This window comes from Pithys albifrons, chromosome 28, assembly GCF_047495875.1.
Source record: "Pithys albifrons albifrons isolate INPA30051 chromosome 28, PitAlb_v1, whole genome shotgun sequence".
Classification (NCBI taxonomy): domain Eukaryota; kingdom Metazoa; phylum Chordata; class Aves; order Passeriformes; family Thamnophilidae; genus Pithys; species Pithys albifrons.
The window spans coordinates 5,765,795-5,785,193 of NC_092485.1; the positions used below are offsets into that span (position 1 = coordinate 5,765,795).

General features: G+C 61.4%; 3 protein-coding genes across 4 annotated transcripts; 1 reads left to right on the top strand and 2 right to left on the bottom strand.

The window, feature by feature from the left end:
* Window positions 1–7: 7 nt before the first annotated feature.
* Window positions 8–2,174, bottom strand: TOMM6 (translocase of outer mitochondrial membrane 6). The gene is made up of 3 exons (XM_071578712.1): window positions 2,014–2,174; window positions 845–946; window positions 8–312 (listed from the first exon to the last, which is right to left on the bottom strand). Exons 1-2 carry the CDS (start codon window positions 2,127–2,129, stop codon window positions 850–852), a joined length of 213 nt encoding a protein of 70 aa, XP_071434813.1. The 5' UTR covers window positions 2,130–2,174; the 3' UTR covers window positions 8–312; window positions 845–849.
* A 1,615-nt stretch (window positions 2,175–3,789) lies between these two features.
* Window positions 3,790–11,331, top strand: LOC139683435 (basic proline-rich protein-like). 2 transcript variants are annotated; one of them, XM_071578567.1, is made up of 14 exons: window positions 3,790–4,317; window positions 5,766–5,873; window positions 6,138–6,251; window positions 7,327–7,488; window positions 7,577–7,735; window positions 7,931–8,007; window positions 8,172–8,308; window positions 8,392–8,531; window positions 8,616–8,717; window positions 9,010–9,126; window positions 9,323–9,535; window positions 9,694–9,861; window positions 10,385–10,492; window positions 10,793–11,331. In XM_071578567.1, the coding sequence occupies exons 1-14, from the start codon at window positions 4,300–4,302 to the stop codon at window positions 10,973–10,975; spliced, it is 1,806 nt and encodes a 601-aa protein (XP_071434668.1). In that variant the 5' UTR covers window positions 3,790–4,299; the 3' UTR covers window positions 10,976–11,331. The 2 variants fall into 2 exon arrangements, with proteins under 2 accessions (XP_071434668.1, XP_071434667.1); XM_071578566.1 differs by having other exon boundaries at window positions 3,791–4,317; window positions 8,616–8,735.
* A 196-nt stretch (window positions 11,332–11,527) lies between these two features.
* PRICKLE4 (prickle planar cell polarity protein 4) lies at window positions 11,528–18,575 on the bottom strand. Its single transcript, XM_071578646.1, has 8 exons — window positions 18,347–18,575; window positions 14,343–14,495; window positions 14,121–14,228; window positions 13,907–14,044; window positions 13,615–13,815; window positions 13,185–13,371; window positions 12,746–13,051; window positions 11,528–12,464 (listed from the first exon to the last, which is right to left on the bottom strand). Exons 2-8 carry the CDS (start codon window positions 14,490–14,492, stop codon window positions 11,968–11,970), a joined length of 1,587 nt encoding a protein of 528 aa, XP_071434747.1. The 5' UTR covers window positions 14,493–14,495; window positions 18,347–18,575; the 3' UTR covers window positions 11,528–11,967.
* Window positions 18,576–19,399: the final 824 nt, after the last annotated feature.

The window sequence follows — 19,399 nt, forward strand, 5'->3', positions numbered from 1 at the left end:
CAGTGGGTTATGCCATTATTCCATATACTTTAATAAACATCTGGTGGGGGTACAGAAGGAAATTCCACAAACATCCTTGAGAGAACCATTCTTGTTGTGCCTTGAGGAATGAATTGGAAATAAATTCTTCCTCTCAGCCTTAAATCTTTCCCCCTTGTCACTGCCTGGAGCAGGACAGGAGGGCCTGAGAGCAGCAGCTCTGCAGAGGAGGAGAACAATGTCCTTCCAGGAATGCAGCAAATCCATCGTGGCCAAACACAGCTCCGATCCTGGTGGGGGGACGAGCTCCACTCCCTGCAGCTCCGGGAATTCCTGGCACAGGGATTCAGCAGGGTGAGGGGATGGTTCTGGCACATGGCAGCTTACAAACAGCTTTACAAGGCAAGGGCAGGGCTGGAGCTGTGCCAGGGCAGGGCTGGGTGGGATCCCAGGAAAAGGTTCTTACCGCAGAGGGTGGTGGGCACTGTGCCCATCCCCACCTTGTCCCCCAGCCCAGAGCTCTGAGTGCCACATCCTGTCATTCCCTGGATACCTCCAGCAGTGGGGACTCCAAACCTCCCTGGGAGCCCCTTCCAGTGACACTGTTTGGGGTCAGCACGGGAGACACAGACACCAACTTTGGGGAACCCCTCCCAGGAACAGGCTCCTCCCAGGAACAGGCTCCCCAGGGCAGTGGGCACAGCCCCGAGGCTGCCAGAGCTCCAGGAGCGTTTGGACAATGGCACAGGGACAGGATGGGATTGTTGGGGTGTCCTGGATGATCCTTGTGTGTTCCTCCCACCTCGGGGCATTGCAGGATTCCAGGCACAGCCGTTCCCACCCGCCCAGGGCCTCCCACACTGACCGGCACTACGGGAGGGGCTGCGGCGCCATCAGGTCGATGTCTGTCAGGTTCCGAGCCACCCACACGCCGGCAGCGAAGAGCCCCAGGTTCACCAGCAGGTTCCTAAAATCCCAGTCAGTCAGGGAGAAGCCCTCCCAGCACACGGAGCCCCCCCTGGGCTCCATCCCCACCCTGTCCCCCAGCCCAGAGCCCTGAGTGCCACATCCTGTCATTCCCTGGGCACCTCCAGGGTGGGGACTCCAAACCGCCCTGGGAGCCCCTTCCAGTGACAGTTTGGGGTCAGCACAGGACACACAGACACCGATTTTAGGGAACCCCTCCCAGGAACTGGGGAATCCTGCACAGGTCTCCATCCTCCCTGTGAGAGGGTCCAGCTTTCATATTGTTAAATAAACAAGTTGATGTAACTTCTACTGTGGAAAAACATCTGGTTTCCTTCTCCTGGGTTCCCCCCAAAGCCTGGCCAGGGCTCAGGGAGTCACCCTTGGCCACCTCCTGCCAGCCAAGGCCAGACATGGATTGGATCCCGGGGCCTTGACCTGCCTCTGGATACAGAGACAAACGTTCCTTCACTGAGGATCTTACAAACTTCGCTACCAGCAGATCCAGCGTTGGGCTGGAAGGTTCATCCAGAGGCAAAACCTTTGGCTCAGGCCTCAGAACTTCAACCTCCCTTTCCGCGAGGAAATTTCCTCAATATCCAACCTGAAGTTCCCCCGGGGCCATTCTCTCTCCTCCTGTTCCTGGAGCAGAGCCCGACCCCACTCCCGTTGGGAATCCTGGAGAGGGAGAAGGTCCCCAGCCCCTCCTGCTGCTCCGGCTCCTTCCCAGCCTCGTTCCCTGCCCTGGACACGCTCCAGCCCCTCCTGGGCGGAGTGACCAGAGCTGGACACGGCACGGGGGGACAGTCCCTGCGCTGCCTCTGCTGGACACGAGGGGAAACCGATCCCGATCCCGATCCCGATCCCGGTCCCGATCCCGATCCCGGTCCCGATGATCCCGGACTTAATCCCAGTCCCTATCCCGGTTCCGACCCTTATCCCGATCCCGGACCCGGACTCAGGTCTCAGTCCTGGATCCCGAGTTTGATCCCAGTCCCTATCCCGGTCCCGATCCGAATCCCGGTCCCGCTCCCGGATTTGATCCCAATCCCGGTCCCGCTCCCGGACCTGCGGAAGTCATTCCTGTCGGTGGCGAAGCGGAAGGCGCTGCGGAGCCACGCTCGGATCCCCCGGGCCGGAGCCGCCGGAGCCGCCGCGCCCGGGCCCGGACCCGCCGCCGCCATCGCTGCCCGCGCCGCGCGATGGCGTCACTGCCGCCGTGACGTCACTGCCAGCGCCTGACGTCATTGCCGGCGCTCGGCGCCACGTGGGGCGCGTGGCGGGAAAGGGACCGGGATCGGGATCGGGATCGGGATCGGGATCGGGATCGGGATCGGGATCGGGATCGGGATCGGGACCGGGACCGGGACCGGGATCGGGATCGGGATCGGGATCGGGATGGCTCAGAGGGAGCTGCCGGCCCGGGAAAACCCTGAGATTCCCCGGGCTGGGCCACACCGGGAGGGACGGGGAGTCCCGGGAGCCGTCGGGGTTTCTTGGGAACAGTCAGAATTCCCTGGAACAATTGGGGTTCCCGGGAACAACTGGGGTGCTTGGGGCCAGTGGGGGGCCCTGGGAGCAGGAGGGGTCGCTGGGATTAGAGTCTCTTGGAGCAGTTTGGGTTCCCAGGAACAACTGGGATCCCTGGGAGCAGGAAGGATCCCCGGGAGCAGGAAGGATCCCCGGGAGCAGGAAGGATTGCTGGGATTGGGGTCCCCTGGGAGCAGGAAGGATTGCTGGGATTGGGGTTCCCAGGAACAACTGGGATCCCTGGGAACAGGAGGGATCCCTGGGAGCAGGAAGGATCCCTGGGAACAGGAGGGATTGGGAGGGGTCCCTGGAAGCAGGAGGGATCCCTGGGAGCAGGAGGGATCCCTGGGAACGGGAGGGATCCCTGGGAACGGGAGGGATCGCTGGGATTGGGATGCCCAGGAACACCCTGCACCGGAGCTGACCTGACACCATCCCCTCCATTTCCACTCCTGTGGATTCTGGGGTTCCACAAACGACCCTGGACAGAGCCAGGGTCACCCCGATGTGACAGCGGCACGAGCTGGGAGAGCTGGGAGTGGAGCCAGGGCCTTTGCTGGGCAAACTGGGGGCAGAGACAGGGTGTTTGCTGGGCAAACTGGGGGCAGAGACAGGGTGTTTGCTGGGCAGACTGGGAGCAGAGACAGGGCCTTTGCTGGGCAGACTGGGGGCAGAGCCAGGGCCTTTGCTGGGCAGACTGGGGGCAGAGGAACACACCAGCCCTTGTGTTCTGCTCCTGAGCTCCTTCCTGTGCCTGGAAAAGCTGGGACAGGCACAGCCCAGGCAGAGGTTCAGCCCCCAGACCAAGAGCTGCACATTTCTGGGGGTTCTGTGTGTCACCCACAGCCACAGGGGAGGGGATGTTGAGGATTTATGCTCTTTCCAAGCAGCAGAGCTGGTGCAGTAACTCGGTGAGGTTTCTGTAGTTGGTTGTACACTTCAGACCTAACAGTTCACTACATTATGCTTCAGTTTTCTGTCTTTTAATTGCAACTACTTTTTCTGTGTAATCAAATCTCGATTGTTTTATCAGACTATTTGCAAGTCCTGCCACACTGTCCATTCAGGCTGCAGCCACCTTTGGCCCTGCTGCATTCCCTTCCCAAATCCCAGTGAGCTAATTGATCCACCCGCTAGTTAATTGCTTTATAGCTATTAGAGACTCTCATTAACTGTCCAGCTGGAGAGCTGTGTGTTATCTGCGCGGTGGGAGCAGCCTTGGGAAGCAGCCCCTGCCCCGCACCCTCCGCTGGAGCCTTGGAAGGCTTTTACTCCTCCTCAGCCTTTGGGTTTTGCTTTCTCCCCTCCTTTGCAGCCTTTGGGCTCGGGGAGCTCACCGGGGCCTCCCTCCCTTCTCCCCGATCTCCTCCCACGTTCCCGCAAGGTCCCAGCGCTGTCTCCACGTGGGTTCAGGAATTTGCTCTGCTGGGCCAACCAGTTCAGACCAGTTCGCTATCAGCGTTCCCAGCCAACCCTCCCGCTCCGTTCTGAGCCAGGGTGATAAAAGCTCCGGGGGAGGGCGGGATGTCTGAACCGAGGGCGGGAGTGCCGTTCCCGGGGGCGAGCGCGGGCGGATCGGGGCGAGCGGAGCCCGCGGGCGCCTGGCACAGGGTGGGCAGGGGGTTTGGGAGACCCTCTGAGCCTCGGCGGCGGCGCTGCTGGGGGGCGGCGATGCTGCAAGGGGAGCCCGAACGCGGCTGCGGTGCCAGGAGGTGACAGACGGACAGACAGACGGACGGACGGTGGGGAACACGTCGGAAGGAGGTCGGACACGGTGGGAAGGGCCGGACAGCGGCAGCTCCGGCAGCCCCGCAGCCCCCCGGCATGGCAGCGTCGGCAAAGGTGGGTGTGCTGGGAGGGTCTCACATCCTGCCAGGGCTCTGCAGACCCTCTCGCCCTTCTCCTTGCCCCTCCTCGACACCGCGGGCTGCTGGAGCTGGGTGGTGGCAGCGCTGGGGAGGTTGGGGCTGCACGGGGTGCAGGATCCCCCTTGCATGGATGTTCCATGCCCTGGAGGTGCAGGAGCCCCCTTGCATGGATGTTCCATGCTCTGGAGGTGCAGGATCCTCCTTGCATGGATGTTCCATGCCCTGGAGGTGCAGGATCCTCCTTGCATGGATGTTCCATGCCCTGGAGGTGCAGGATCCCCCTTGCATGGATGTTCCATGCCCTGGAGGTGCAGGATGCCCCTTGCATGGATGTTCCATGCCCTGGAGGTGCAGGATGCCCCTTGCAGAGATGTTCCATGCCCTGGAGGTGCGGGATCCCCCTTGCATGGATGTTCCATGCCCTGGAGGTGCAGGATCCCTCTTGCAGGGATATTCCATACCCTGGGGGGTGCAAGGACCCCCTCAGTGTACCCGGGGGGTGCAGGACCCCCATATCAGGGTGGCTCCGCAGAGATGGGGCCGATGGAGTGCAGTTCGCGGGTCTTTAGTCCCACTCCGCTTTCAGGCCGTTCCGCTGATGGATCCCACATTCCCGGGGGATTTTGGCTGTCCCCGGGGATCAGGGAAGTGGCGCTGCCCGGGGCTGTGCCCCTTCGTTAAGGAGTGTTTGTGTTCGACAGCGGAATCGGTGCTGGGAGCGGGATGTGAAGAGGGAAAACTCCCGCGGGGAAGGAGGGACTGGAGCGCCAGGGAGGGCTCTGGGAGAGCTGCACGGGAGGGGATCGGCGCCTGCCGGATTGTGGGAGGGGAACGAGAGGGAAGGGAGACCCGGCGGGCCCAGGGAGCGCGGGGATGCAGGATTGGGGTGCGGGGATGCAGGATTGGGGTGCAGGGATGCAGGTCGGGAGTGCGGGGATGCAGGATTGGGGTGCGGGGATGCAGGATTGGGGTGCGGGGATGCAGGATTGGGGTGCGGGGATGCAGGATTGGGGTGCGGGGATGCAGGATTGGGGTGCGGGGATGAAGGGCGCTCCATCCCACCCTCCTACCTACTTCAGTGCTACTTTGCAGGACAAACCTCAATTTAGGGACAGAAGTGTGTTTCTCTTTTTCCCTCCGGCCTTGCCCCGGGGTGGTCCCTGCGGACGGGGATGGGAACCTGGAGCAGAGCCTCGGGCAGGCAAAGGGATGCCAAGGCACTGCCAGGTCTGGGACAGGGAGCAGGGCCATGTGGCCCCAGCTCAGCCATGCCCTGTCAGTCCTTGCTGGCAGCGATGCCCTGTGGCTCTGGAGCTGTCCCAGCATTCTGGGAGCACCATGGGTGGCACCTGGCACTGGCAGCGTTGCTGAGCCGGCAGTGACGTCCTGTGGGACGAGCTCACCCTCGCCTCTCCCTTCCAGCGGATCCTGCACCTCCGGGGGCCCCTTTCCACCCCGGGCCAGGGGCCAGGAGAGCCCTTGGGCAGGATGTTCCCCCCCTCAGGCAGCAGGAGGGGCTTCCTCAGAGAGGTAGGTGGGTCTGGGACGCTCCTGGGCCTGCCAGGGCCTGTGGGAGCAGAGGAGCCTTGCAGGGCAAGGTTGGGTGCCCGCTGCTCCATCCCTTGGGATGCTGAGGAGCCAGGAGAACATCTCTGCGATTCGGGGACGAACTGGGAATGATCTGGGCCATTGGCCAGGAGAGGAGGGCAGGGGGTGTCCTGTCTCCCCATCCCTGCTCAGCATCCAGGTGCTGCAGGGTGCAGTGGGGGTCTCACCACTCTCATCTCTCCGCAGCCTGGCCCGTGGTGGCGTGGACCAGGACCGTGCCCCCCTCCTGGCCCTGAGGACGCCTGGGATGAGCCACCCTGGGAGCACCAGGACAGGAGGCACCAGAGGAGATGGGGCTGGGTAAGGGGCAGGGGCAGGGCTGGAGGGAGTTGTGTCACAGGCAGAGGGGGAGCTTCAGCCGGAGTTTAGCGGGGAGACCCTCCCAGGGAACCCCCAGGCACAAAAAGGACCCCCTGGCTTTGTAAACTCCTTCGCTAAGAGGAGTCTGGACATACCTGGATTTAGTCCCAAGCTTAGTCAGAAGTTTTGTGTCTAAAGGATTATCCAGATGTCATGGAGTCTTTTGCACAAGTTTCTCCCACAGGGTTAAGAATGGCAAAACAAACCAATTTACCAGGTAAAATAAAAAATCTATTTCAATTGATGGTAATTATTAGACTCAAGGACATTAATCAGTTATCTACTATACATTATAGATGGTTATAACCATTGCTGTTTCACACTGTTTATTGAATCAATAGTTTCAAAGTTAAATTAATAAGTATTAAGTAGAGATGGATGTTACTTACCCAGACCAGCACAAATCTCTTTGGCCTCAAGGAGGGACCTTGAGGGGTGTCCCTGCTCCAGGGAGGAATCCACACACACTCCTAGGAGGGCTCTGCTGCAAATCCTGCTGTTAAAAAGTGGGGTTGAGCTTTTATAGCATGAAACGATGGAGTGTCAGTGAGGCATTGCTGGGGGAGCCCTGCCAACTCAGCACAGCTCCATTTATCCCTAAATAACTTGTTGCTGCTCTCTGGTTCCTCTCAGGAAACATCTGTCCCCCACGTCCCCTCCAGTGCCAGTTGCTCTCAGGAAATGCTGAGTTTCACATCCTCATGGTATTTAATTGTGGGATCTTTGAGTCAGGCTGCTCTCAGCATTCCTCAACACCTCCAGCAGAATGACCCCCCCACTGCCTCCACTGCTGGTAATTCTTGCAATTAGGTGAAACTTGAGCTGTTTCACCTTCATTGCATCCCGCTCCAAGCAGGTGCTGCCAGGCTTCACCTCCAAATCCAGGACAGCCAAAACCAGGGGCTCTACTGAGAGCAGGAGAAGCAGAAAGAGCTGAGGGTCACAGGGAGGGAGAACAGCAGAAAAACCAGAACTGTGAGCTGCTGTCCTCACCTGTGGCCATCCTCCATTCCAGGCTGGTCCCAGGTCTCCCAGACCCTTCCCTGGTCCTGATGGCATCCCTTGGAATGAGGAGGAGGACAGGATATGGGCACCCCATGACTTTCCCCCACCCTCCTGGGATGACAGAGAAGACCTCCAAGGACCCCAGGATGACTTTGGAGAGGGCTGGCACATGGTGAGGGGGAGATGGGCTGCAGGGCTTGCAGCTTTGTGAGTGCCTCCAACATGCCACCATCCTCATGGACACCCATTCTCCCTGGCAGCCTTGGCCCAGGGGTCCCAGACCCTTCCCTGGCCATGATGGCATCCCTTGGAATGAGGAGGAGGACAGGATACGGGCACCCCACGACTTTCCCCCTCCGCACTGGAATTACAGAGAAGAGATCCGAGGGCCCGAGGACTTCACAGAGGACTGGTACCCGGTGAGGGGTGGCAGGTTGAGGGGTGGCAGCAGCTCCAGGACTGAGGGTGGGGAGTAGGTAAAATGGGGAAGGGGCCACTCACTGCCCCAGTGACAAGGACAGGGCATGGGGACAGGTTCCCCAGCCCAACCTCTGCCCTGCAGTCACAGGATTCCCTGCCCTATTCTCTGTCTAATCCCACCCCCTTCCCCACAGGAGCTGCAGTCTGGCCCCTGGTCTGAGTTCCCCAAGGAGGAGCAGCACCCACCCTGGCCCCCCGCTGGCCCCCCTCGGTGGGTGCCCTGTGGCTGTGGGGTGGCAAGAAGGGGCGCTGGGACCAGGCACTGTGTGGGGCCACAGGCAGAGGGTGCCACTCCTGGGCCTGCTCAGCATGGGGGGTTGCACAGGAGACCCTTTCCTAAAATGCCGTGCCCTGGGGCTGCCTTTGCTCCTGCAGGAGAGGACGAGGGTTCCGTGGTGGCTGCCCACCCTGGGACTGCTACCCCCGGGGGGGCAGACACTGCCGACCCCCGCGCAGGACCCACCGAGAGCTGACCCTGGTGCCACGGATGGGGTGTCCCAGACCCTCCAGAGGTGTGTGCCAACCCTGTGCCCGCTCCTTGGTGCCTGTCCCTGGGCACAGCGAGGAGCCACTCCTGTTGTTTCCCACTTCACAGAGCACAAACCACCCTTCAAGCCCTCTCCTCCTGTCTCCAAGCCAAGCCAGGCAGCGATCAAGAAAGAGCTGCCACCCCCTGACCCTCCCCAACCACTCGAGTCCCTCCAGGGTGCTGCAGAGAGGCCGGAGCTGCCACAGGTTGGGGTTTCCTCTGCTCCCCATCCCAGCCCCCAGCAGTGACCCAAGTGTGCTGGGTCTGAGCCATGGGTTGTGTCCCCCCAGGAGCCGCCAGTGGGGAGTGGGGAGGTCGGGAAGCCCCCCGAGCCGGCTGGGACCCCTCCAAAGAGCCCGGCCCCTGATCCCTGTGCCGTGGAGCCGGAGCAGGTGACACCAGGGACAGTGGTAGGAGATTGTCCTGTGCCCGGGGCAGGGCTGGTGCACCCCCTGAGCTGCCTGGCTCTTTGGCCACTGTATCATCTCCCTCCTCTCTCTCATCCAGCCCTTTCACTCTCCACCTTGCTGTCTCTTTGCCAGGCATGGGATTTTTCCAGACTCTTCTCTGGGGCTGCAAAGCCCTGCAGTTTCCTTGGGGTTTTGGCACCCCAGTGGTCCTGTCCCCCAGCTCCTCTCCTGGGACAGACACGTGTCCCAGCCTCACACCATTGCCTGTCCCCAGGTTGAACCAGAAGCTGGGCAGACACCTGTGGGCAGCCAGGACCAGGACCCCAGTGCTTTGGGAACAGGGCCCATGGCACCAGAGGAGAACTCTGCTGAGACAGAGGAGCACCTCAAGGTATGGGATTCACAGGGAGTGGCACAGAGTCAGCGCAGAGCTCCCCAGTTCCTCCCCACCAGCACCATGCAGCTTCCTCTATGGATAGTTTTAACTCCCACCCAAAATCAGTGCCTGGGGGGAGACACATTCCCCTTTTCAGACTCTTTTTCCCCTTGCCATGGACTCTGCAACGCCCCTGTATCACTTTGCACAGGTAGAGCCGTGCAGTCCAACTGTCCCCGAGGCTGGCACAGGTGATGGGTCATATTCCCAGAGCCCAACAGCCCCTCTGGACCCCACTGAGAGGGAATACCTGGCATCCAGCTCCTCTGGAGACGTGGGTGCCGAGCTCAGCCCACATTCCTGGGGACAGCAGTGTTTGCCAAGTGGAGCTGGAGAAGCTGAGGCAGAAGCTGCCCATGACTGGGTGAGTCTTAACAACACATGGGATAGTTCTGTGGTATGTGCCCCCCTCGTGTGAGAGCCCCTCGAGGCCACTGCTGCAGGCAGGGGGTGCTGGCAGCACTGGCTCCCCCATCCTGCACAGCCCCTGCCTTCCTCCCCCAGCCACACTCTCTCCCACAGCTTCTCAGGAGCCTTCAGTCACCTGAAAACTCTCAGGTCCCACCAGGACCTCCAGCAGAACGTGGTGCCCAGCCCAGCCAGGCTTGTCCTGATCCCTGGAGCACAGCACAGCCCTCGCCGGGGCCCCTGTGCTCTCCTGGCTCTGCTGAGACAAAGCTGGTACAGGATGTGGGTGCACGCTGGGGCCCCACGTGGGGCTGGTGCCTGGGCATGGGGCAATGCCACAGCAGGAGCAGTGGGGTGGGATGGCTGTGACCTGCAGGAGTCGGGGCTGGGGTTAAAGTGCTGCTTTGTCTGGAGGCAGAGCCTGTATCGGCCACTGTGCCAGTAAATGGGAGATGCTGGAGAAAAGCCAGCAGAGTAACTGGAGCTTGGAAGTGTGTGCAGTGGGAACGACCCTGGACTGGAGCTTTAAGGAAGCTGAGGAGAGCACTCCAGAGCAGTTTAATTACTGCCTAATGGGGAGAGAAACCTGCTGGAAGCTCTCCCTGCTGGGGCAGAGGGGGAGTGGGGGCAGCTGGGGCACCTGAGGGAAGGGTGGGAAACCAGGACCCCAGGGAGCAAAGTCCCAGCAGGTCCCCTCAGAGGGTGACCAGTCCCTGGCCAGTGATTGGCACTGGCAGCCCCAGTTTGGCTCAGCCCCTCTGCCCGCAGAAGTGTCCAACCCTTCCCTGCCTTTTCCACTGCCCAGGGTGCAGATGGACAGCACCAGCTCTGCTTCACACTCCCGACACGCTCCCCATCCCGCACGGAGCTCCGCTCCGCCGCCGTCCTTGCCAGGAAGGAGGAGATCGAGCTGGTGAGTGCTGGTGGCCCCTGGCCTGGGGCATGGGGGTCTGGGACCAGCTGCAGGGGGGTGGAACTCAGCCCAGGCCCTTCTGAAGCGATTCTGGCTGATGGGATGTGAATTTGGCATTTCGGTGGCACTGAGAAACCCTTCCTGGTGGTGGTGGTTGGAGGGAAAGCTGCTCAGAGGGGGTTTGCAGGGACTCGGATGCTGACAGGGGTGTTGTGGACTAAAACATGGGGGGTGAAATATCCCCAAGGGGTGCTGTGTGCTCTGTTTTTGGGGTGCTGAGCCCATGCCCCGGCCCTGCAGTCGTACCAGCAGTTCAGCCTGACCATCGCAGTGGTGGCCACGATGCTGCTGCAGAAGGAGCCCTCCATGGAGGCGGCCCTGGGGCTGGCACTCAGGGCCAACCTGCGCCAGGGCCGCATCCATCACCTGCAGGAGCTGGAGGATTTCATCAACAACTACGACTCGGCCACCCCCAGCCACTGAGGAGACACCCCACTCCTGCCAGCTGGGCTGGGGGTGGTGGGGGGCCATGCCAGGACATTGTGGTGCTCAGAATGGTGCTGAGCTTGCAGGTCAGGGTGGTATGGACATGTTTGCAGTTTTGTATCTCTTGGAGAAGGAGGAAGGAGGGAGCATGTTTCGTTTTAGCCCTGCCCCAGCCTCTATGTGCAGCTAAAGGAGGAGCTGGTGTTACTGGATGGTGGTGGGAGAGCAGCAGCCTCTCCTCTCCATCCAGGCTCCTCAATCCATTCCTGATTCCTAGGGATGTTTCCACAAACCCCAGTTGTTCTTGAGTTGTTGTTCTTTTCAATCTAAAAATAAACTCTGTTCTTGTTGTAGCCCTCACTGTGCCATCATTCTGATCCCACTCTCCTGGGGCTGGTGCGGGGGAGGTCCCACAGTGAACCCCCCATGGGGGATCCCCAGCTGTGGCAGAGGGCAGAGGTCACCCCTGGGCATCACACTGCTCTTATGGCACAGCTGGTGTCACAGTGGGGAGGAACATGACCCTCCTGCATTCAGATTTCAGCCAAGCTTTATTGGAACTTCGTCAGCAGCAGCAGCAGCAGAGCTGCCCCTCTGGTCCCTCCCTGCAGTGCCACCAGGGCACGGTGCCAGCAGAGATGGAGAGCACACCACAGTGGTGCTCATCCTGCAAGGAGGAGTCCCGGGGAAGGACCCAACCCTGCCCAGGGGGGCGATGCAGGCAGCTGCCCTTGTCTGGAGCAGTGGCTGCTCTCCCCAGAGCTGCTGCCATGGCTGAGGTGCCAGAACCCTGGGGGGCTCTGCTCCCTTCCTGCTTTGCCTGTTTCCAATCGCGGGAGAGGCCAGCAGGAATCGCAACTTCTCCCACCAGCCTCAGGCTGTGTCCAAAACGCATTTGAAACATGTAGAGACCACGGCAGGACCTGGCAGAGGCTGGCAGGACGCAGCAGAGGTTGGCAGTGCCAGTCAGGGACCCCCTGGCCCCACCGCTAGGACACACTGCAGTGTTTGCTGCTGCCCCGGGGCTTGGCCGTCCTGCCCTTGGCCTTCCCCGAGGGCTCCCTGCCCAGGGAATTCATCCCGGGCTTGGGGATGGGCTTCCCAAAAAAGAAACCCTCTTCCTCTGAGTCCGAGTCCGAAGATGAAGAGCAGGTGGGACACCAGGAGTCCTCCTCCTCCTCCGTGATGTCCTGCAGGTTGCTGTGCTCCGGCCGTGGGCTGTGTTGGGGAGGGTTTGTGCCCGCTTGGGGCTGTGGGATTCCAGTGCCCGCGGGTGGTCGGGGGTCGGGTGCCCCCAAAACCGGGTGGCCCAAGGCTCCAGGCTCGGTGGGCCCCTCTGGGTTGGGCTGGGGGGTGGAGCAGTGGGTGGCTGGTGGTCCCAGCATCCCTGTGTGCACAGCATCGCCGCTCCGCTCCTTGGCGGCTGCTCCGTGGGCCTCCAGGCTCCTGAACGCGGGATGCACAGGGGCCTGATCCGAAAATGCCTCTGGAAAAGGGAGGGCAGGGGTGAGGAAGAAGGCTGAGCCTGCTCTCCACAGCCCCTCCCACAGCCCCCCGTGCAGCAGGGGCTGCCTTGGGACACAATGGGACACCAGCCCACCTCCAGCTCCCACCACTCGCCCTCCCACGGCAGGTGGGCTGGGCTTGCTGCTGCTGCTGCAGCCACAAATTGGGCTGCCCCCGTGTGATGTGCCCCATAAAGTACCCAGGCCTGAGCAGAGCCTGCATTTGCTCGCACTCCCCTCCCAGCGCGCAGGAGGATCCTACCAGCCCTGCAGCCTCCCAGTGCCGAGGGGCCGCCGGAGCCGGGCGCGGTCCTGCCAGCCGGGCCGGCTCGGGAGAGGGGCGTCGAGTCTGGGGATGGCGCCGAGGCGAAAGCCGAGTCCGAGGAGTCGGAGGCGCTGCCGGAGGACGTGTCCTGGCCCAGGCTGCAGGTCTCGGAGCAGAAGAGGCGGCCGCGGCGGCAGGTGAGGGGCTGTCCCCGCAGCGGCGCTCGGCAGCGGCTGCAGCAGAAGCAGGTGGCACGGGCGTGCCAGTGCAGCCCTTGGTGGGTGGCCCCCTCGCTGTCGGCACCTGCGGGGCAACCACAGGTGAGCGGGAGGCTCCTCCCACGCCCCAGTGCCAAAACCCATCCGCGCCGAGCTCCGCCGCCTTCCCGGACCGCATCCCGGGAGGGCAGGGGAGTCGTGCCGGGCTCGGGCCGTACCGATGGGGTCCCCGCAGGCCTGGCACGGCTCGGCAAAGAGGCTCTCGAAGCAGGTTCGGCAGCAGGGTTGGCCACTCCGCATCACGTAGCGCTGCCCGCCCAGGGGCGTGTCGCACTCCAGGCAGCAGAAATGCTCCAGGTGCCAGCGCCGGCCCTCGGCCTCGATGCATTCCTCCATGAAGATCAGCTAGAGCGGGAAAACAGCCCATCCTCTCAGCACCCAGGGGGAAAATCCATAGCCCAAAGGATGCTTCGCTGTGCTGAGGAATGAGGAGGAGCCCCCACCCCCTAGCATGGGCAGGGGGCTCTGCACGAGGCTCGGGAAGGAGTATTTCCTCCTGCTCATCAGCAGTTCTTGCCGGATTCGCAGCCTCCAGCCAAGAGCCGACAGGCAAAGGGAGGTCAAAGCCTCCCTGTGCCCAGCACCCACCTGGTCACAGGAAGCACAGCGGGGTCGGAAGAGCTCGGCGTGGTGCCGGCCACAGTAGATCCTCCCATCCTGCTGGAAGTAGATGAGATCCACCAGCAGCTGGTGGCAGAAGTGGCAGGAGAAGCAGGATGGGTGCCAGAACTGGTCCCCCAGCCGAGATGCTGAAATCCCCGGGTCCCCTTTGTTCAGCCTCCTGCCGCACTGCAAGGCAGAGGGACGTGGCGTTTGGAGGCAGGCTGGCTTCTGGGGACAGGTCCCCACCAGGGAATGGGTGCTGGGGAGGGCATCTCACCTTCCTGCAGGGACAGCCGTGGCAGGGACCTGGCACGGGACATGCCAGCCCCTGCCCCAGGGCCTCCCGTCTCCGGCGGGCGCTGAACACGCGCAGCTGCCGCCGCTCCTCCTCGGCCAGGTCGGGGCAGTACCGCTCCTGCAAGGGGGATGCAGGTGAGGGGGGCACGTGGGTGAAGCCCAGGGTGGGCAGCACCCAAAGACAGGTGTCTTACATCGCAGTCCTGAGGAGGCAGCTGCTGCAGGAGGGCTCTGGCGCGGAGTCGGGTCCTGTCGGAGGGAGAGCCAGGCTGCGGCGAGCGGGGGCCGAGGCACGGTGGGACCTGGGCATGTGGCACAGGGGACAGGAACAGGCAGAATTTTAGGGGGATTAAGCTGCTTTGCTAAAATATGTGTTTAATCCCACGGGGCTGGGGGAGAGCTGCAGTGCTGCCCACCTCGGGGGATGTGGGGTCCGCAGGGGGCTCAGGGTACTCTTCCAGGGCACAGCCGGAGTCGCTGTCGGAGGAGGCTGGAGGGAGGCTGGTGGCAGTGCCACAGGGAGGGGGCTCATCTCGCTGGGGCCATGCAGGGCTCGGCAGGGACATGAGCTGGGGAGAGACGGGCAGAGCTGGTGAGCCTCTCAGCAAGGCAGTGAGGAGAGATCCATTCCCGGGACACGTGATCCATCTCCATGTGGCAGCAGGATGAGCAGCCCCTCATCCCAGGGAGGGACCCTGGAGCAGGTCCAGCTGGGAGGATGCTCAGTGTCATCAGAACCTCGAGACCTTTGGCTGAACCACTGCAGGAGTTCAAGGGCTTTTGGGAGCTGCTTTCTCTGTAGGAGTTAAGCAAACCCAACCAAGGGTGTGGGCACTTGCCAAACAGGCACTGGGAGGGGATTGGAGGTGATCGGTTGAAGCCAGATAGGGAAGACCCCAAATGTCCAAGCTCAAGCTGGAACAGGTTTTGGACAACAGTGCTGGCTGTTTGCTCACCCACAGCAGGAGACTTTCCCCAACCACCACCAGTCCTTTGCTGGCACAGCTAATCCCTGGTGTAGTGGCCCAGCCCTGAGTGGGATAGTGGGAACAGGCTGAGGTTTAGCCCAGTTCCATGGAAAATAATTCCTTCCCCTCGGGCTGCCATTGTTCTGCCCCGAGCGGCTGTTCCTGCCCAGCTGGCCCAGCCACCACCACGCCTGGCTCGGGGCTGCGCATGGAAACCCATCCCGAGCCGTCCCCTCCTCCCCGTGTGGGCGCTTTCCACCACACGCTTCCTTCCTGCCCTGGCTTTCCAAAACAAAAGCGAGATGGAGATGTGGTGGCTCCTGGGGTTCCCTGGATGCTGGCCCACAGCCTGAAGCCCTCAACCCGTGATGCCTGCCCCGTGATTCCTGCCCCAGTGTGGGGAGCGAGGGTGGGATGTGAGTGGGATGGAGCTGAACCGCTGCTCCAGGGGGAAGTCACAATGCTGTGACCAAACAGCCCCAGGGCACCCCTGGATTCATCCCGTGCAACGCCCACCATGGACTGATGAACTGCTCTGGAAAGTGTTTCATGCAGAAAACAGCCTGAACCCCAACCAAGACACACAGACTCAGGGTTGAGGGTCAGGAACACCCAAACGATGCACCTGGGTCCTGTTACATCTCTGCTGCCACGAGGACCTGTTCCCTTCTCCACACTGGGATGGTACTGGTGTATCCTCGCTGCCTGTGCTGTCAGGGACATCCTGACCAGCACCAGCATCCCCACTGCTGCCAGCTCAGCCTCTGTTCCCAGTGTGCCCTTTCCTGTGCAGCATCTTGGGGTGCTGGGATGTAGCACCCAAACGTGGCAGTTCTGGAGGTGGGATCAGCTCAGGTTTCCCTGCCCTGCACTTGGGTCAATGATTAACGCTGCAGATTGGCTAATCAGGGGGATAAAACAAAAGGGCTGCTTGCTTTTTCCTGGGTTTTGAGGTCTGCCAGCCCTGGGGCAGGTCAGGAGGATGCAAGGCTGATTTCAGGGTGCTGTTCAAAGCTGTGCTTTGGGATAGGGTGAAACAATCTGGCTTTACTCTGTATTTGCAGCTCAAAGGGAGCCCTGGCCCTGCTGGCGTGGTGAGGGCCCACTGTTGGGCCAGGAAACTGCCTTGGCTCTACAGGAAGAGCAGGATTGTGTGTCCCTGAAGATGCTGAGTGGGGACCTCCGTGGGCTGAGTGACCAGCCCCAGCTTTGTTTCTGCCTGGTTTGGGTAATGTGTCCCTGTTTCTCTCTCCCCATGGGAGGCATTCCCAGGCTGTGCTTGGCTCATTAAGCCTCCAAGCTGCATTTGTCTAATCTGCTGGGGCTTTGCTGTAATTAGACCCCTCTGATGCTGCAGGGACTCAGTGGGGCTGGTGGTGCCAGCGTGGCCCCAGTCCTGTGGCACAGGGCACCTGTCCCAGGGCCACCAGCACAGTGGGGTGATGGTGGGGGAGAGTGGCTTGGGCAGGGCTGCTGTGAATCCGTGGGGATGTGCTGGAGAGCCCAGCCCAGCCCAGTTTGATGTGATTACGCTGGCTGGCAGCCGTCTGGGCTGTAAACAAGTCCCTGTAATTAGCCCCAGACGGTGACACAGGTACGCACCTCCCATGCTAAAGAGCCAGGCAGCCCCAACAGGTCTGGCTCCTCTGCTCCCATCCCTGTCCCCTCTTCCTTCCTGCCCTCCTTCGCTGCCTCGAGGCACTCCTGCTGTTGCCCTGCCCTGCTGGGACACAGGGATGCTCCCAGTGTGCCCCTGCCCTCAAACCCAGGGATGGGAGAGCCTGCACCAGGTGTCAGGGGGAGGTGGCACAATGGCACTTTGGGGAGCTGCTTTTCTTGGGGACCCACTGGCAGAGAAGGGACATGTGACAGACCAGTCGAGCAGGCTGGGTGCCACTGGCTGGCATTTGCTTTTGCTGTAAAAGCCTCTGGGAGCTCCTCTGGATGCGATTGCTCAGCTTCCTTTGCTCTCCAAAGGGCTGGAAGCAGCCACAGCTCCCTGGGTACAAGTGGCTAAAATTCCTGGCTCCCCAAGAGCAGCCCCTCTCCAGCTGGCTGTGGGACCATGTGTGGGCTCCCAGCCCTCTCCTACCAAGGTCACACATTAACCTGGAGTTCAGCCACCCCAGCCCATTCGGAATTCAGCACAGGCTCCCTGTTCCCTGCACAGCCAGGGGCTGATCTGCATCTCTGCCACAGTTTTGATTTTCTAGAACCACCTCTTGCCTTAGAAGACCCACTTCCAGACCCCTCCAGCCAATTTTTCAGAACAACCAAATACTCCCCAGCTCCACAACCCCCAGGAAACACAACATCTCACCATGACCAAAGAGCCCTGATCTCCTTGAAGCCCCCAGCAGCACTGGCAGCTTCCAGAGGCACAGCTCTGTGTTCACCTCACCCACGGGATAACCTGTTTTTGCTTGAACTCCTGTCAACACAGCTGCGATGAAGGTGCGTGGAATAAAGATGCAGAGCAATAAAGATGCATCTTCTGGGGCGAGATAAGCTGAGGTCTGGCAGGGTGAGCTGGAGCAGCGAGTCCTGCAGCACAGCCCAAGCCAGGCTGGTGACCTGGAGCTGGTCCCACGGAGGAGCCCTGAAGTGCCTTTTGGGCTCAGGATGGCCCGAGGTGGAGCAATGCTTGGTCCCACTGGCTGGGCACAGCAGATCATGGGCCAGGCTCAGTGCAGCCCCCAAATGAGGGGGGTCTCAGCATCCTGCTCTGTCACACAGCACCCTGTTCTCCGTGTCACTAGAGGGGCCTGTTTGCTCCCCAGGGGATTTGCCGGTGCTGCAAAGGGCTTTTCTTGGTGTGTTTCTCCCCGGTCCCACAGGCATGCAGGGAGCAGTAACCCATTAACCCACATTAACTCACCCATTCGTACATCCGCAGGTACGGACTGAGCCCCCCATCCCTGCTCCCCCCTGCCCCCCGGGATGCCGACCCACCACCCCCCCCTCTCCCCATGCCCATCGCATTTCAGCCCAGCACATCGATGTGTGAGGGGGCCCAGCTCCATCTCCAACCCCAGAACATCCCATTCCCGCCGAATCCCAGTGAGGGGAGGGATGGAGGAACCAAGACCCCTTCCTGGAGCCCCTCGTCATGCCGGGTAGCCCTGCCCGCCCCCTGCCCGCGCACCTGCCCGCTCTGGGATGGCAGAGCCTGGCACGATGGAACAAGCGTCATCCCCTGCTCCCAGGAGACGTATTTCCGAAAACAAAGACCGCGGGAGCCACGATATCGCTCCCTCTCCCCGTTCCCCAACTTATTTCTCCCGGAGAACGCCCAAAATCCCCCTGTCCCCTCGCTCCCGTTCCGGTCCCCTCGCTCATCTCCCGTCGGGGGTCCCTCCCGCTGCCCCCGCCTCCCAATCCCCTTCTCCCGCAGCTCCAGCCCCACACGGAGCTGGGATCCCCGGGCTGGGAATCCCTCCCAGCCCACGTACCTGCCCTTTGCCGGCGTTCCCAGCCCCGCGTTCCGCCGCTGCGGGCTCCGCCGCCCGCTCCAGCCCCGCGCCGGCCGCCGGCCCGCCCCGCTCCGCAGCGCGCCAGCGAATGGAGCCTGGGCTGGGAAAACTTTGCAAAGCGAAAGGAAAACATCCAAGCTCGGTCAGGGAAACGCTTTTTTTTTTCTTCTCTCCCTCTCTTTTTTTTCCCCTGCCTGCCCAGGCACTGGCTCCGCGGCAGCGGGGTCCTAATTACAGGCTTTTTAGCCTAAACCTCGGGAGGCAGCCAATGGCTGGAATTCCAGGGCAGGCAGGGCGGGGGAGGGGGGGTACATTAACCCTACAGGGGAAAGAGCTCCCGATGACATCTGCTTTGCTCCTACCTCTCATTTTCCGAGCGCCCGCGCCCTTCCCTCCATCTGCGGGAGGTTCACCCCAGGTTGCCGTTTGATGACTTTTATGATCCCGCGCGGTGATTTATTTTCCTACCGAGATCAGAAAGAGTTGAAGCTTCATGAAAGAGGGGGAAGTGCCATTACACCCCAATTTAGAGGTGGAGAAACTTTGGCTGGGCTCTCACAAAGGAGTTAGCCAGCGGCAAGTCAGGATGTCCCAGTTTCCACAAGCCCTGCACACCTGACGAGGTTCCTACAAGCCATTCCGACTGGCTTCGGCTGCAGCAATTCCACTCGGGCAGGAGTCAGGGTAAAATTTCTCAGAGCCTGACGCAAGGCAGAGCGTCGTTGTTGTGCTTCTGTGGATTTCTCACATGCTGTAAGATTTTCCTGCCTGCTGATGTGACTCTGGGGATGAGCACTGACACCCAAAGCCCCCATGTCTGTGAGGCTCAGACTGGGTCTCTGCCACCCGTGTGGTCTCAGGACCTGTGGCTGGTTTTGGGGCTCCATTGGGAGCCCTGAGAGGTGCAGGTGGCTCTGTAGATTCTGGGATTAGGGTCAGGACTGGATCCTAAATCCATAGGGATAGTAATTTGTCAGGGGATGTAGCCAAGCTGGGTGAGGCCGTGCAGGGCAGTGCTGGTGCACAAATTAT

What these genes read in the sequence shown, in the direction of transcription:
- TOMM6 (XM_071578712.1), bottom strand. Translation starts at nt 2,129, where the DNA reads ATGGCGGCGGCGGGTCCGGGCCCGGGCGCGGCGGCTCCGGCGGCTCCG. An exon ending in GACAGGAATGACTTCCGCAG is followed by an intron (nt 947 to 2,013) that starts GTCCGGGAGCGG and finishes CTGGGATTTTAG; the next exon opens with GAACCTGCTGGTGAACCTGG.
- PRICKLE4 (XM_071578646.1), bottom strand. Translation starts at nt 14,492, where the DNA reads ATGTCCCTGCCGAGCCCTGCATGGCCCCAGCGAGATGAGCCCCCTCCC. An exon ending in CGGACCCCACATCCCCCGAG is followed by an intron (nt 14,229 to 14,342) that starts GTGGGCAGCACT and finishes CCACATGCCCAG; the next exon opens with GTCCCACCGTGCCTCGGCCC. An exon ending in ACTGGGAGGCTGCAGGGCTG is followed by an intron (nt 12,465 to 12,745) that starts GTAGGATCCTCC and finishes TCCCTTTTCCAG; the next exon opens with AGGCATTTTCGGATCAGGCC.
- LOC139683435 (XM_071578566.1), top strand. An exon ending in TTGGAGAGGGCTGGCACATG is followed by an intron (nt 7,489 to 7,576) that starts GTGAGGGGGAGA and finishes TCTCCCTGGCAG; the next exon opens with CCTTGGCCCAGGGGTCCCAG. An exon ending in AGACAGAGGAGCACCTCAAG is followed by an intron (nt 9,127 to 9,322) that starts GTATGGGATTCA and finishes CACTTTGCACAG; the next exon opens with GTAGAGCCGTGCAGTCCAAC.